At 42.0% G+C, this 15,903-nt stretch overlaps 1 protein-coding gene across 2 annotated transcripts in view; it reads right to left on the reverse strand.

Moving 5' to 3' along the window:
- GOSR1 (golgi SNAP receptor complex member 1) overlaps positions 1–15,603 on the reverse strand; it is a 28,369-nt gene extending 12,766 nt beyond the window's left edge. The window contains exons 1-6 of one of the 2 annotated variants that reach the window (XM_034068933.1): positions 15,547–15,603; positions 15,018–15,126; positions 12,956–13,043; positions 12,645–12,752; positions 11,503–11,594; positions 11,239–11,313 (exon numbers count right to left, since the gene is read on the reverse strand). In XM_034068933.1, coding sequence (XP_033924824.1) covers positions 11,239–11,313; positions 11,503–11,594; positions 12,645–12,752; positions 12,956–13,043; positions 15,018–15,126; positions 15,547–15,577 — 503 coding nt within the window. In that variant the 5' untranslated portion in view covers positions 15,578–15,603. Of the gene's footprint in view, positions 1–11,238; positions 11,314–11,502; positions 11,595–12,644; positions 12,753–12,955; positions 13,044–15,011; positions 15,127–15,546 lie in introns of both variants that reach the window. The other variant, XM_034068932.1, reaches the window with a different exon arrangement.
- Positions 15,604–15,903: the final 300 nt, after the last annotated feature.

Here is a 15,903-nt window from a genome sequence, read left to right on the forward strand (position 1 = left end):
CCAGCTCCTTGTCCATTTAACTGATGAAATCATAGTACGTTCATGTTGATGAGCTGAAGATGACAGGGATGTTGAACACATTTGGAGACCTCAAGTGAACTAGGATATTCTCCAAGGTTTTCAGAGCACAAAAATTAGGCTTACCAGTTTGCAGCAGACACTCACTGCTTTTTATGTTAGAGAAAGCTATAGTTAGGCAGTTTTATTAGAGACATAACCGCAAAAAGTAGTTAAAAGCTTCAGATTCAACTATATTATACCACATTATTTTTTATATAGGTATGTATGGGTGCACATCCATAAAAATAAACCTTGGAAATGTGGCTACCTGTAAAATGATGACACGTAGAATAAAAACGTATAAACGCAGTAATAAAGAGTTCTCAACAGCAACAAATGCAGACAGATGCAAATGCCAACACAAGGCCTTTAACGGGAAACCGAAGGCACAAGATCAATGCCTCCCGAGTGACACGGTGATCACACCAACTGTTTCAACGGAGGAGATGCATAAGAATTCTCTTCAGAATGACTGATGCACAGTAAGGGCAGACTGAACTAGGTTCTGAAGTGAAGACTTCCTGTCCAAGTTCAGTTTAAGCAGATGCTTAAGGCTTTTCTAAAGGCAGTAACATGAACTCACGCAGCATCTCAAAGTCCTTCCAACTTCTTGGCAAATACAGACTGTAGCTTTCACTTAGAGCAACACTCCGACAGAAGCAGTTTGTTTCATCATTGTGTATTTCATAACCATAGAAATTAACAGTCAGATTGAAGGGAGATGAGGAACACAAAGTACAACAGAGAGCCAAGGGAAGTTCGCAGATTGCTGACTAATAATAACCTGTTTTACACAAATAGAAGATGCTCTCACAGCTATGAATAATGAACATTTCAAACTGCTTGACAGAATAAAAAACATCATTGAAAGAGGTAATTTTGCTTAACTCACACTCAAAACACTACAAAAAGAGGCTCTTTAAAAAGAAAAACAAACAAAATCTCTTGACTTTGTTGTTCTGCTTTCCAAACAAAGACAACCAATCCAGTGGACATCACTTTATGCACATCCAAGTAAGCAGGCGATGGTTCTGGGCAGTATTAATCTGATCTGCCATCTGTTTCAATACGTTATGCACTTTCACCTGTCGAGACAGATGGCATTTTGACAAAGCCATTGCAAAATACTATCTGAAAAGAATGCTGAAGGATGCTGAGGCAATCACCTCCTGTAATAAATGACACAAGTCCACAGTTGCAGTCATGCGTGTTATCACCAGGCCTCTGTGCAACTGCTCTTTTCAGAAGATTGTGTAGTTTGTCATTGAAATATGCAGACAGGTTAATTAATCCAAGGGAGAAATGAAGTGAAATAGGCCTCTAGGATAGAAAATGAGCCTGTCCATCACATCAAGATTTTACAACTAAAGAAGGCATTTTCTGATTTGTTTCTCTTAAGCAATTTTCTATGCCAACAATTAGAATTCAGTCATACGTATGATTACTCAGGTAAGGACCATGCTTCTCCCACATCCATAGATTTTGCTGCTGACTTAACTAGTTAGACACCCAGTACAAGCACCTGTCAGAGAAATGAAGTAGAGCTGTAACACTCATCTGCACACAACTCATTTCTCAATGCACTTTAAACCCTTCAGATGAAATTAGGGGCAACATTATCATAAAGAATAATTCTAAAGGATTAGGAAAAACCCCTCTAGAATAAACTCATCTTAGCACTTGATAACTCTTTTCTTACTTTCATTAGGAATAATTACAGAAATAATAATTTTACTTTGTTCTAGCTGCAAAATCAATCACTAGCACCAGGGTACATGGAGCTTCCAGCAGCGCAAATACTGCAAAACACACTTGATACTGTAATGCAAATAAAGAGATTATGATGAAACAAATCAGACTTCTACAGTCAGTTATTTCCACCATAGCAGTAATTGCTAACCCACAAATGAAAGAAACACTGTGCAGACACACCAAAAACCCACACACCAGCTCATTTCTTCTGCTTGTCATTGATGTATCTCATAGTCTAAAAAATCTGAAGATTTAAAAACTGAAGCAGAATGTAAAGCATTCTGTGATAACAAACAAGATATTCCACATTTTGTAAGACTTGTCTTAAGCTTGATTCAATTTAGTGTTGAAGAGTGAATTCCACTGGAGCTGCTTAGCTACTCTGAACAGTCTTCTACAGCTGCTGGTGAGGACAAGAATTGGTATAGAAGCCTGTTACTGAGACCAAACACAAGAGCATGGTGAGCCAAACATACCATGGGAATACAATACCCAAAACCAAAGACATGAGGCAAGATAGGTATTTTCAGGGCTGAACAGTTTGCCTACATAAACCATTCTGAGAGCAGAGAAAGGTTCAAATACTGACACAAACTGATGTCTTCTGTGGGTTCCCTTTGTATGTTAATTAAAGTATAAACCTAAATGCTAAGGAGGTGTAATGTTGGCTACAGTAGGTAAGGTGAGGTAAGAGCCTACAACAATCAAACATCCCAATCCAGCACAAACATAAGCCTTAAGTCAATGTACAGATTTGCTCCAAAGGAACAATACATTATTAACAACATCACATCTACAAACTCTCAACACATAAATAAACTTATTTCTGCCCATCACTGTTCTGGGGAGCCTGACACTCAGGAATCACTTTTAATAAGAATGAGGAATAGCTGCAAAATTGGAAAACAAACAAAAAAAGCACAATGGCACAACATCCCATGGCTTTTAATCAATGCAAGTAATTTGTTACATCTAGAATGAAAGGCACTGGAACACAACCTATTGCTCTAGGCAGGACTTAACTAACACTATTTGCTGGTGCATTTCTTTCCAGATGGTTCATGTGTACCTTGTATATGAGGAAAGAACACATCCAAGAGACATGCTTTTCACTGTAGGGAAGAATCTGCCAAAGGATTTCCAGGAAAACAAACTGGTGAAACCTACTCCCTCCAACCTACAATCCTATGACACAAAATTCACTACGAATTGGACTCTTAGCTCCAGCACTAAATGCCTTGACAGCTTCTCAATTCCAACAATCTGGGTTTAAGATAAACTAACAGAAGTACTTTCTTTACAGCTGTCAAACCTCTGTAAACATGTCTAGAGATGCACCATAACCAATGAAAAGATGAGTTGTTCTAACTCAGTTTAAACATCAACTTAATGGATGTGAGCAAATACCAAGTGATGCTCTCCCCCTAAACACAGGGATCCACCCTCACAACTCCAGAACACCAACATGTTGTTCCTCCTGGATTTCCAAAGATATATTCTGCACCTCCACTAAACTCCATTGACTTGTCTGGGAATTATTAACAAGAGTGAAAGAAATGTTTCTGTAAAAACAGGAGGTAGCCAAGAAAGCTCTTTGGCACATTTAAAGACTACTGGGGAGAGTGCCTGATGCCTGAGAGTCCCAAGAGGGTGAGCAATAGCAATACTTCTTCCTTTCAAGCAAATGTATAAGGAAATAAGAGCCTTCTCCATAATCTGCAGCATACAGTTTACCCAAAGAATGCAGTTAAGAACTTAAAATGAAAACAGTTCCTATCATCTTAATGAAGTGCACGAGCTGGTTGCCTATTAGTAAGCACAAGACCAAGGCCAGGATGGCACCAACGGCCACATAATGAGGTTTCCAGAAGCTCTGTATTCATGGTTGTGAAAGTTCCTGGATAGATTGACCCTCCCATATAATTGCTCCATATTACCCATAGGAACAAAGTTAAATGAACTGAGAAGGGCAGGCCTTACTGTAAGTCATTATCAGTAACCACAACTGTCAGAATAATTCCAGTAACTTACTAATGGACTATATCGGCATTTCCTCAAACTTCACATGCTGCATGAAGAACCAGCCTTCAGTGGGAGCGACGTTTTCATCATTCCCTCCAGTTTAAAACACAGAATTTAGATTATACCTTTAACTAAAAGGAAAACCCCTCAACAAGAAGCAACACAGCATTTGATACCCAACACTGATCTGTTGAAAAATGAGCTCTACCATGACAATCAGCCATTACTCATCTGTTGAGCACACACAGACAAGTTAGATGCACAACCTGCAAGAAACACAAGCTGTTTATCATCTGTATGGCAACAAAAAGGTTGTGTTGCTTTTTCAGTTTATGCTTTTTGATTAAAGCTAGACAAACCTAAAAAAACTGTCCTACTCCTCACACACTAAGTAACCAAGAAGAGAGAACATGAGGGGGAAATGTCTTCTAGAAGAGCCCCATCATATAAACGGCTTTGTAATGACTCTCATCTTAACTTCCAGTGAAACTAACACAGAAATGAGTTATCCCTAGGATGACAAGCCTGAAATACCCACTGATAGAAATTTATTCCACTTCCTGACTGCATCTTCACCTGCTGTGGTTTTGAGGGTTTCTTTGGTACGTGTAGGAAGCTGTATGGCTTTCATCCAGGACTTGGCTGAAGTATCTCATGTTACAACTATCTACCTGCCCATTTACTGAGTTTCAGAAACTGACGCTTCAAAGTGCAAATTTAACTGTACAACATAACAAACACCAGTGGTTCAGAATTTAAAGTGCACACTACTTTTAAACCGTCTTCGATCCAAATTAAGGATGCAATTCATTAACTGGTAAAGATCTCCACATTTTTCTTCTGATCCAATTTTGTTCCGAGGCTTCCTTCTTACCTAAGTCTGATGCTAAGATGCATTCTTCCAGAAGTGTGACTATGCAATACAAACAAGTCTCTCAAGTGAGAGGAAAGCACTCTGCATCTTTCACTTGACAACAAAACTAAGGTTCTTGAAAGGTTTTAAGCAAAATTTTACTACCAGGCTAAACCAGGCATGCTTTAGTGGGAATCTGGCCCTACTCCTGCTTACCACCATGGATTACTTACCCTCAGCAGATGGGAGCCAATGTTTTCTATCAAACCACTGGTAAAGCAACACACTAAGATATCTGCAGAGCCTACCCTTCAGCAGCCAAGGATGATGAGGACCTCAGTCTGATGCATTAGCACAGAGATTCAAAACAAACAAGCTCAAGCATGACATTTATACAGCAATGTGGTAACTTTCCAGCTGTATACTCTGTATTTGAGAAAAATGGAAATAATCACTATTTAACCTACCCATACACATCAAACAAAATTCAACAGCTTGTTTTCACTGGCGTTTCAATAGCAAATAATAAGCAAGCACTTCAGACCTGAGAGAATAAAGAAGTACACAGCCATACTGGCCAAAAAATGACATGCTGCACTGGAATCAGAAGTGATTCTCAGATTCCAACAAAGAAATTCCGTAAAACTCCACAGTCATTGATTCTGGTCAAAAGACACACCTACTTTTCAGAACCAACCCTTACAAGAAGGATTTCAGCTCTTGTCAAAGTCCTAATTTCAATACAGACCTTGGGAGGGGGAAGCTGTCCTAGTTAAGAAACAGTGTTGAAAGGAAAGCTAAAAACAAATAAAACATGCATCACTGATTTGTTTATTTCTGAAGCCAGCAAGAAACTTCAGAAGCAAACACAGAGCTCTGAAGTTTGAAGAGTGGTTTTGTATCTCTCCCTCTCCCCTCATCAAGGGCATAGTGTTGTTTCTAAGGCAAAGCCCAGAACTGAGAACCAGAGCCAAGGTTTAGTCTCAACCACCCTTCTTTCAATGGTATATTCAGGTAATTCTTTCACACTGTGTTGTGAGGGTTTGTTCTGTAGTTTCTGTACAGAGCAGGCAGAGTTTCTGCAGTCTCTTTCTTGGGGGTACATTTAGACATACTGAGGTATAAAAATATCACAACAGCCATCAATGACAGGGAAATTATTGATTACAGCATTTTTTAAAGCAATCCAACTCTATAGGAAAGCATACACATAAACCTTGGGAGATGAATTTACTCTTTGGTCTAGTGTTTTGGGGTAGGTTTGTTTCTTAAAGCCCTAAACACAGCACAGGAGGATGAAAAGCACTACTTGATTTTACTCTAATGAAGCTTCACCTATTTTTAGAAAGTTACAAAGTCCTTGGCTGATTTTCACATTCTTAGATTAAGTTATTTATAAATAATAACAACACTCAGGAGAGCATTTTCCTTCATTGCCTTCAGGCTTTGAACCTCCTCAAATTCTCATTAAACTACTTCAATAACTTGCTCACAGTTTTCTAATTACAGCCACATAACAGGCAGTGAAGTTCCTGGGTTTTTCTTCCAGAAGATGGGAACTGTCTCCCCTACTGAGCATTATTTACTATTAGAATAAGAAAACAGACAAGCTGTTCTCAGTCTGGTGTTGTGGTTAAGTATATGATATGTCCAAATCTCCTATTCAGTCTGGGATTGTAACAGGGAAGCCAATCCTGCTATTTAGGAAGTGGCTTTGTGTCATTCTGCCATGAATCTTCAAGAGGTTCTGCCAGCAGGTTTGGAGATAAAACCCATTCAATCCCATTCAGAGATAAGGCTAAAGCAAGGAATCACTGATGCACAACTGCAATCCAGAGAACTGCAGCAATAGGAGATGGAGCAGAATGAGAAAACAGAATTGTATTTTCAAACAGGATTACATTGTGCATCTTTAAGTCAGCTTTTCCAATACCAAAAATCCTCCTTGTTCAAATCCCTTCCTTGAAAACCACTTTATTCGTGCTGCTGCCCGGACAGAGTGTACAGCCCTGCCTAAAAAGCCCATGTTATGGATACTGGATATGGATAATGGTCCTGTCTTTCCTGGGGTGCTGAGAGACAGATTAAACATGAGGGGTCAAGAAAATTTACACCCCTTTCATGTGATACTCCTGCTGCAATTGGAGGTGAAGATAGGGATGGAAGGGGAGGCAACAGCAGTACTCTGGCTCTAATTCTGTACTGAAGGTCCACTGAAATCCACAGGAACCTGAGCAGCAACAGCATGGTGAATGGAAATCAGAGTGTGAAGAGCAGGGATAACAAAAGGAAATTAAATTAAGGTAGAAAACTGGTTGCTTTTCCCCAGAACATCAACACACCTCTAATCAAAACCCCTGTAAAGTGTCTCCATACCTCATCAAGCTGACTTCTCTGTGCAAAGCAGTACTGAAGTGAGGATCTGTAAGCAACATCAGTATTTAGAGGAAAAATGGTCAACAGGTCACCCCCTCTATTAAGATCTGGGCTGTATTACAAAGTTGGAAAGCAGTTTCACGGTGATTATTCTCTACTGATTGTGGCAGTTTCTGCCCAAACAACAACAGGAAATCTGACACAGCTCTGCTGAAACATGAAATGCAATAATAATAATAGTCATGATAATATTTAGCACTCCAGAGTACTTCACATATATGAAGTATTGCACAAACATTAGTTTATCCTAATCATCTCCATGAATCAGGTATGTATTATTAATAGCACCATTATACAAGTGCTGCAGATTCCCGTTATTTCTTTTGCTCACTTCTCTTATTCCTCTTTCCCATACAGAACACATCTGTTTGCTCTCCTCCTTTTCTCCTTCAACATTTCTCACCCATCTCTTCTGGTCCCCCTACCCTCTGATGCAGTACTAAATTTTAAGCCACACAGGAGTGTTTTATGTCCTTACCTAAGGAACACTTGAGCAGGTTCATCTCATCTACTTGCATCACACCTCATAATTCTAAGGTGAAATCTTTTTTACCAGATAGACTGATAGCCTCCACTGGGACACCCACCAGAAACACGTCAGCAATTAGAACCACAGCTCATGATCCAGGCACCTCTTCATCACCAGCCTCTTCTTTTGGAGGACAGATGTCTAGTTTTTGAGCGTGGAGCTGAGTAACAAAGTAATAGTTGTACAGTGGCCCTACGATGACAGAACAAACCTACCCCATCAAATGCTGGTGATCAGTGAAGTGGTCTCATTTTCATCTAGTTTTACAATGAATTCATCATAGGGAATAAAATCTGTAATTTCTATCTAAACTTTTGAAGCCCTCATCAATTTTTACACAAATTCATCACTATCACCTCATAGGGTTTCATTCACCTACCATTAAAGTACCAACACAAGGGCAATTTTCATTTGCATACACACAATATTGCTAATTTAATCAAACACATCAGTCCTTTTACTGACTGTCACTCATCAACAACTGCAGACTTTCTCAGGGCAAACACCAAGCTGACTCTTTCCTCTGAGGCAGCACTTTTCAGGGCAGTTTTTCAAGCCCTAAGCCAGATCTATTCATCAAAATTGTTTTCTTTAGGTAGAAAACAGTATTACAAGAAAATGGATGACTTGATTATCTCCCTGGTCAAAAGCACACAAACAGAAAAGACAAGACAAACACCTTCACTGAATGGCACAAACCCAAGAAATGAGCAAACAGCAACTGCAAACATGACCACGCTAGACTTGGTCTTTAGTACCTGACACAATTAAAGGTGTGAGGTATTAGGTAAAAATATTAACTGCATTCCAGACTCATTTCAATTTAGTTTATTACAAAATGTTAAGCATTACTGGGTTTATCTCTTGAACTACCTGTATAGAAGTGGGAAACTGAGAAACTTAGAAACTTTACTCATCCACAGCCAACTATATTTCTAGATAAATCTCCTTTTCCAACAAAACTCAGACTCAGCTGATTTATAAAATGAACTGAGGCATCAGCAAAGCTTTCCACTGAAGAGAGAACACCACACGTTTTCCCTAGTGCTCCCAGAACTGGGAGCCCTGCATGCCCCCACCCCAAGGGCTATCCCAGCAGCACCATGATCCTAACCTGAAAGTGCACACCAGACTTGTGCCAGCAGCACTGACACAGCAGCCAGCCCCACCCAGGAGAGTGCATCCAAATGGATGCATGATCCTCACAGCTTAATGGAGAGCAGGTTTATGTACTACAGGCGCAGCAAGGGTTTGTGAAGTGCTTCAGCTGCTATCATTCTATATTAATATGCTTGATCCTTTTATTCATAAAAATTCTGCACTCTCAGATTTATTTCTCCTCCTTTTTTTGCTATTACCTATATATGGAAAATTAAAACCAACAGATTATCCTTCATTCTTCTTCCAGAAGAGATGACATTCAGAATAGAACAGAAAAACAGGAGATGGATTCAGGCAAAAAGCAGAGGTTCAGGCCAGGCTGGATGAGGCTTGGAGCAAGCTGCTCTAGTGGAACGTGTCCCTGCCCATGGCAGGGGGGCGGAATTGGATGAGCTTTAAGATCCCTTCCAACCCAAACTATTTTATGATTATGCCCTAAGTCCCTTCTGGAGAAGAGCTTTATGGATCTCCTCATCCTATTCCCAAGTAAGATACCATCACAAAGAACACCCCCCTGGGCTGCCAGCAAGCTTTTTAGAGAGCAGTCATGGAAAAGCTGCCAAGAGTAAAGTCAAGTTTCTGATTATCCTGTCTCACATGGTAATGCATAAAGCACAAGGCTGACGGATGAGCCTGGTTCTCTGCAGTGGGTAATAGCCCATACATCCTCCATTATCAGATCATGGAAAAGTATGTAATAAAGTACTTTGTGTAATAAATTAAGCAGGGCCAAGACCAAGTGAATGCTCCCACATCTGATACAAATATATCATTCCTGCAGTGTTCATAGAATCATAGAATAGTTAGGATTGGAAAGGACCTCAAGTGTTATTTCATTCCTCTGCAGCATATAATAATACACTTGCAAAGTTCCCATCCCCATTCTTCAAACTCTTTTCACAGGTTTCAAAAGTCTTGACATTTTCAAGTTATCACTTAGAAGTTGGTTTAACTGTTTCCAAAACCACCTTATTTAATTCTATTTTTTAGGCATTTTTACCCTAAAATCATAGTGGAGAGCTCAGCATGTTTACAGAGATCAAAGATCAGCGAATGCTGGGCTCCAGTTCTGAAGACACCTGCAGATAACATTTACAAAATGAAGTTTTCCTCTCAATTGTTTCAACCCTTTCAGAACAGCACCTTCAGGGAAATGTCACTTTCTTGGAAGTGTGTTTTATGACTCCAGGAGTACCTTATTTGTAGCCTTCTGTAACAAAATGCCAGACATATGAATGCATTTATCACCCCTCCAAAAACAAACAGGGAAAACCAAAACACAACATCTAGAAAGAATCAGGTTTACTCAGATTAACTGGCATTAATTCTTCATTAATTCTTCATTAAATCTAATTAATTCTTCAAAGTACAACATCTCAGGTAACACTCACCTCCAAAATATTAAGAGGAGGGGGGGGTGTTTCCTGGCAACTTTACATTTCGTCATCATGTATCTTTAACAAGAAATACAACCTAACAAAAGTCATAATCTGAGCTTTAAATCAATTAATTTCTAAGTTTTAAAGATATTAAAGAAACTTGAGGATGAAATGGTGCTAAGCCACAGTCACAGATTTTGGGTTTAATCTCTTGTAAAAGCTTTTTGTGCAGCTCTGGCTGGAAGTTGTAGCTCTCTTTAAGGCGGCACATTGGAGAAAGCCACAGGTCGCTTTAGAGTAACTTATTTATTTCAAGTGCAAGGCTGCCCTCTTGTGCAAGCCTGAGGTTTAGCGTAAGGACAGTCAAGAACACAGAGGCATGAAGATGAGTGCTACTTCTTGACTACCTAGAAAACATGAACTATCCCATGCTGTTCTGTCAAAACATGCTGCTTTTGCTGAACAGGGATCACACAAAGCAGCTACTCATAATCTAATGCTCTCTCTGCACCAAGAATAAAAAGAAAGTGCTGTTTTGTTTGTTACCTTGGCCAATAAACTAGAGACAATTTGCAAGTATTTAAGTGCACGTGTAACACTGGAATTAGTCTCTTCCATCACCATTTGTATGCATTCAGTAGAGACAAAAGGAAAAACGTTCTTCTTTGCCTGACAAATGACTTTGTCTTAGTTTTTTAACCTTCATCCCAGTGATTATGCCATAAAAGCAAAGGCCAAGTGCAAGGTCTGATTCAGAAGTCTTTTTAAAAGCTCGCTGAAGACACCAAAGGATCACTTAGTGCTGACAAGATCCTAAAAGTCAGAAATCACTGGAAACAGTCACGACCACTACCTACTATACACATTTCAGTCAGCACAAGCAATAAAAGTTTATCCAGCTACATAAGTAGCAGCACTGTCACACAATTCCAAGTGCAAGGTTTTCACCATGGACACACGTATTCACAAATGGACAAAGCTTTCACACACACTTCAAAGTAAGAATGTTTCATCCCCAAAAGGAGTAAATCATAAATTACACCTACTTTCGAAGGTGCTCGTGTTCCTTAAGGAATAGTTCTGTTCTTCTGTTATTCACGCCAGACCCACTTTTATATGATCTGAAATCCAATAACAAAACAAAACAGAATCTTAACATGACCTTAGTAAGAGCTGTGAATTCAAGTAACTATTTTTGCTATATTCAGAGTACAGAGGAATAAACTATGCCAAGGATTCTCGTACAAGAGGGTTTCCAGCTTCCCCCTGCCAAGAACAGTCCCATACCATTGCTACAGCAAAAAACTCACTCGATATCTTTCCGTACTGATCCCAACAGATTCTCCCTTTCTCGTATTGCCAAGAAGTTTGCTTTGGTTTTGTGGAATTCGTGTGTATAATCCTGTAATAAAACAAAATGAGGAACCTGAGCCCAGTTTAACAACACAATACACTCAATCAAGATCCAACCATCCTTCAAAATGCAAACTGTTCTTTAACACAAAGTGCAAGACCAACTTCTGAAATTAACATCAGAAATGCTTTGTGTCTTTGAAACTCACTGCTCTGACTGTAGTTGTTAACTTTTGAGGTCACAAGAGGGAAATCCATGGTCATTTTTTCTCCCAGTTTCATTTCACTTCACCTTTCTGATGAATTATCATTTTGTGTTAGAATTCCCCATTACTGGTTGAATTACTAAAACCTACTTGGGTGTGGTGAAGGTGCTTATGGGTTTGTTAAGTTACATCAGCTGAAAAAAAGAGCATTTTCTGGGCAGTGAAGGCAACTCTTTTAACGTTCAAATTGCAATTCAACATTTGAAAACACTTCAGGCAGCTACTGCTGCTGGAAAACCAATTAAATTGGCAACTGGTGCCCTCCAAAACCACTGTAAGTATTCAGCACTGCTTTCCATATAAATGTCATGGCTTTTACTAATAAAATGCAGATACGAAACAGAAACCAAACTGTACATGACCAGCTAAATAAAATGTCTTATTAACACTACTATGCCATAAAAACATCACCAGTTTCAAACATGGCTGATTTCTAACATGAATTAGTAGTTTTAGCCATCACATTCCCTTCAACCTTTTTTAGCAGTTTAGATGGTTTTACCATCATACTTTATGTGTGAGGTTCACACACTGCTGTGTGACAGGCCACACAGACAAGATAATCCATTACCTTTTCCCTTATGCTGTATAAAAGACACCTACACACAATGGCATGTTCTACTGTTCTTAGTTAGGTATCACCAATATGACACAAAAAATGCAATTTTGAACTCAAGTTCATTGATTGGGGTGTCTGGAGAGAACAGTGAGCTGAGACTGCTGCCATTTAAATCCTCTGGTCAGACACTGAAGCACACTGTGATACCAGCACTGTTAACTATGATTCCAAAGAAAGAAACAAAATACAAGCAAGAAGGACCCGGGTGCGTTACCTGCAGTATGTCTCTGTGACGCTGTAACGTGTGCATCAGGGCAGCATTCAGGGAGGGGACTCCTGCACTATTTGTGTATTCTGACATTTTGTCATTTATTCCAGTAAGCTGGAGAAGGAAAACAAAACCAAACCATGAAATGGCTTATTCCTGGAAGAAACTTACAGCGCATACGTTGAAGGAGCCAGCTCTAACAACAGACATGTACCTCCAGAAACACTCGGCTAACACCCACATTAGTATCTCCCACCACGCATCACAGGAACCTGCGCTGCAATGTTTCCTAGAGGCTGAAGTAAATCCACAGTTACCTTTCCCAGAAGTTGCTCAATCTCCACAGCCATGGTCTCAAACATTCTGTCCTGGCTGGATCCATTTAAGAGGGGAGTTGTGTCAGAGCTAAGGGGAAAGAGGAGCAGTTACTGCAAAGGACATCATATTTTCATGACTCTCAGGAATCTTTTACATGAAGTTCAACAAGGCCAAGTGCAAGGCACCTTAATTAAACACAGTGTAAGGACAACCCACTAACCTATCAAGCAGTCAGTGCTCTATAGAGCAACGCAAGCCACACAATTTATCACAGTTACAGTTTCACACCTTCTCTAGAAGCTTTCTAAGATAAATTAAAACCACAACAAAAAGTCACATCTAAGCAACAGAACAGAAGCACAACACAGGGTATGCTTGTGTGTAAACATGACAACTAACACCTTCCAAAGACTATTCCTTGCTTTGGTAATCTACTTGTAAGAGAAGTAAGACCAGCAAAAATAACTACAACAATTAGATTACACAGCAAGCAACAGAGCCAGAAACAAGAGAGACCAAGACTCTGATTCAAGAGTAACATGATCATTCTTGAGGATCTCTCAGGTTTCCAGAACCAGAAGCTCATGGAAAGGTTGAAAATGGATTCAATTATCAACTTAAACAAACAAAACCATCAACATACATCCATAGAGCTGTCACACAACTGATACACAGCTGGGACCCAAAGTTAATAAGGAAGGAATGGCAGTTTTTAAAGGTTGCACACAGGGACAAAGGAGTTGTGGAACACCTCAAGCCTGGCCCATAAGCAAGAAAGACCTGAAAAGTTTCATCAAAGTAATTCTTCAGTCAAACATATATCTGTCTAAAGCAAACAGAAACTACTCATATACATATACCCATGCCTATTTATCTGGTTCATATTGATGAACTGATGGCTTGGCTTTGCAAGCAAAGCTTTGGGAAGGGCTTCAACCATGATTACTACAAGCACGATGACCAAGCGCATGTGGGATATGCAAATCTGATTGGAAAAAAGGGTGCTCAGGCAATCAGGAAGTGTCCGACCAGGACTGTCATCTCCTGGGGCAATCTCAAGCTCCCCATGCGCTGGTCCGTCCGCATGCAAGGTTGGTTCTGCAGCTCCCCATGCACCCTGTCACCTGCCGCTTTGTCTGTCTCCTGTCCATACCGACAAGTGAGAGCAAGCCCTTGCAGCCTGCGCTGTGGATGCTTTAGGTGAGGTGCAGTGTGTGCACAACTGGCCCCACCCTTTACACCTGAGGTTTAACTGCCAGGACCTAGCAAGCTAGGATGGTGACAGCAAAGTCTGCAGGTCGTTGGTTTTGTAAGTGCCCTTCTCTTCGATGGAAGACCACACAAGGCTAGATGAGCTCCATCTGCCTGGGTCTGAAGATAGGAGGTTTCCTTCTCCTACAAGGAAGACCTGTCTTTGCTAATGAAGATTCAGAAAGGGCTTTAACCCATGCATTCTGACCCAGGAAATTAGTCTTGTTCAATCTCGAGCGACCGCTGATGCAGCAGCACACCATCAAGCATCTAGGAGGGATTCTGACTTAGAGGAGTTCACTCATAAGCCCGCAGATGGTAGCCTCACGCCAGTGGCTCCTCAGCCAAGCACCAGAGGGCTGAGCCTGCAGTTCCTCTTGCACCAAGCAGGATTACTATTGCAGCAACACATCATCAGTAGGGTAAAACTAAGCTGTCTCACGATGGTACCCACTATTAGGGAACGTGAACTGGGTTCATATATATATGAACCATATACATTATATACATAAAACCAAACACATAGCTCTCATCATTACTACTCACACCCCAAGGTTACAGTACAGACTCCTCAGTGACATGTACACTCTCACAAGGCATTCCTGCAGCCCACACGCCTTTCTGACTCACAACCCAGTATCACTCAATATTGCATCAAGCCCAACACCAGCAGTGAGAAGTGCTGAAACAAGCTGCTTAAGAAGCTGAGCACAACAGCCACAGGTGGAACCAGCATGAAGCAGATTATAAAAACGAAGCAAGCACCAGAAGCAGCGTTTAAAACATAAAGAAACGGGCTAGTACCTATACCTGTCGCGCCTTCCGTCTCGGGAGCTGCTGTAGCTGGTGCAGAGCTTGCTGAAGGAGACCAGCTTCAGGTCCAGCTCGTTCTCCAGCTGCCTCGCCTGCTTCCGGAGATCTGCACAGGGCGGCCGAGAGCGGGGACAAGTCACAGACGGCCCCGGATACCGCACGCGTGCATGGGGACGAGGCGGAGCCCCACGGAGGGGAACCCCACGGAGGGGAACCCCACGGAGGGGAACCCCACGGGGAAAGGGGGGATCCTCGCCCCACGCTGACAGAGGGGGCACGGCCGAACACTGCCAGGCCCTGCCCCACACGACCGCGAGGGTCGGGTTCAGGTGTCCCCCCTCCCCACGGGCCCTCAGCCCGGCACAGCCGCCTCATGGCTGAGGGGACGACGGGGCCACCCCTGCCTGCGGCCGCGCCGGCTCCCACCCGGGGCCGGGCAGAGAGGCCCCGTCTGCGGCTCCGGCTGCCCGGGGGTGCTCCGCTGGCCGCCGCTGCCCCGTCCCCGCCGCGCCCAGGCCCCACTCGCCTTCCCAGTAGTTGCTGCTCGCCGCCGCCATCTTTGTTGTCCAACGTCAGCCGCGGCCCGGCGAGACCGCGCCAGAGAGAAGGGCGAGCTAGAGCGGCGGCCTGGAGGCGCGGCGGGAGGAGCGGACCTCCCGCGACAGCGCCACCCAGCGGCTGGGAGGAGATCCCATAGCATAAACCAGGCTGGAAACAGCTTGGAGATGAAGCCCAAGCTTCCCTGGCACTGAGGCCTCGGCTCCATGCTGCAGGGATGGTGAGTCCAGCACTGCTCTGGGCAGCCCGTTCCAATGCCTTCCGGGAAGGAATTGTTCCTCAGCTCCATCTATACCTCCGCTGGCGAAGCTTGAGGCCGGTTCCT

Source organism: Melopsittacus undulatus, chromosome 13 (assembly GCF_012275295.1).
Source record: "Melopsittacus undulatus isolate bMelUnd1 chromosome 13, bMelUnd1.mat.Z, whole genome shotgun sequence".
In the NCBI taxonomy this organism is placed as follows: domain Eukaryota; kingdom Metazoa; phylum Chordata; class Aves; order Psittaciformes; family Psittaculidae; genus Melopsittacus; species Melopsittacus undulatus.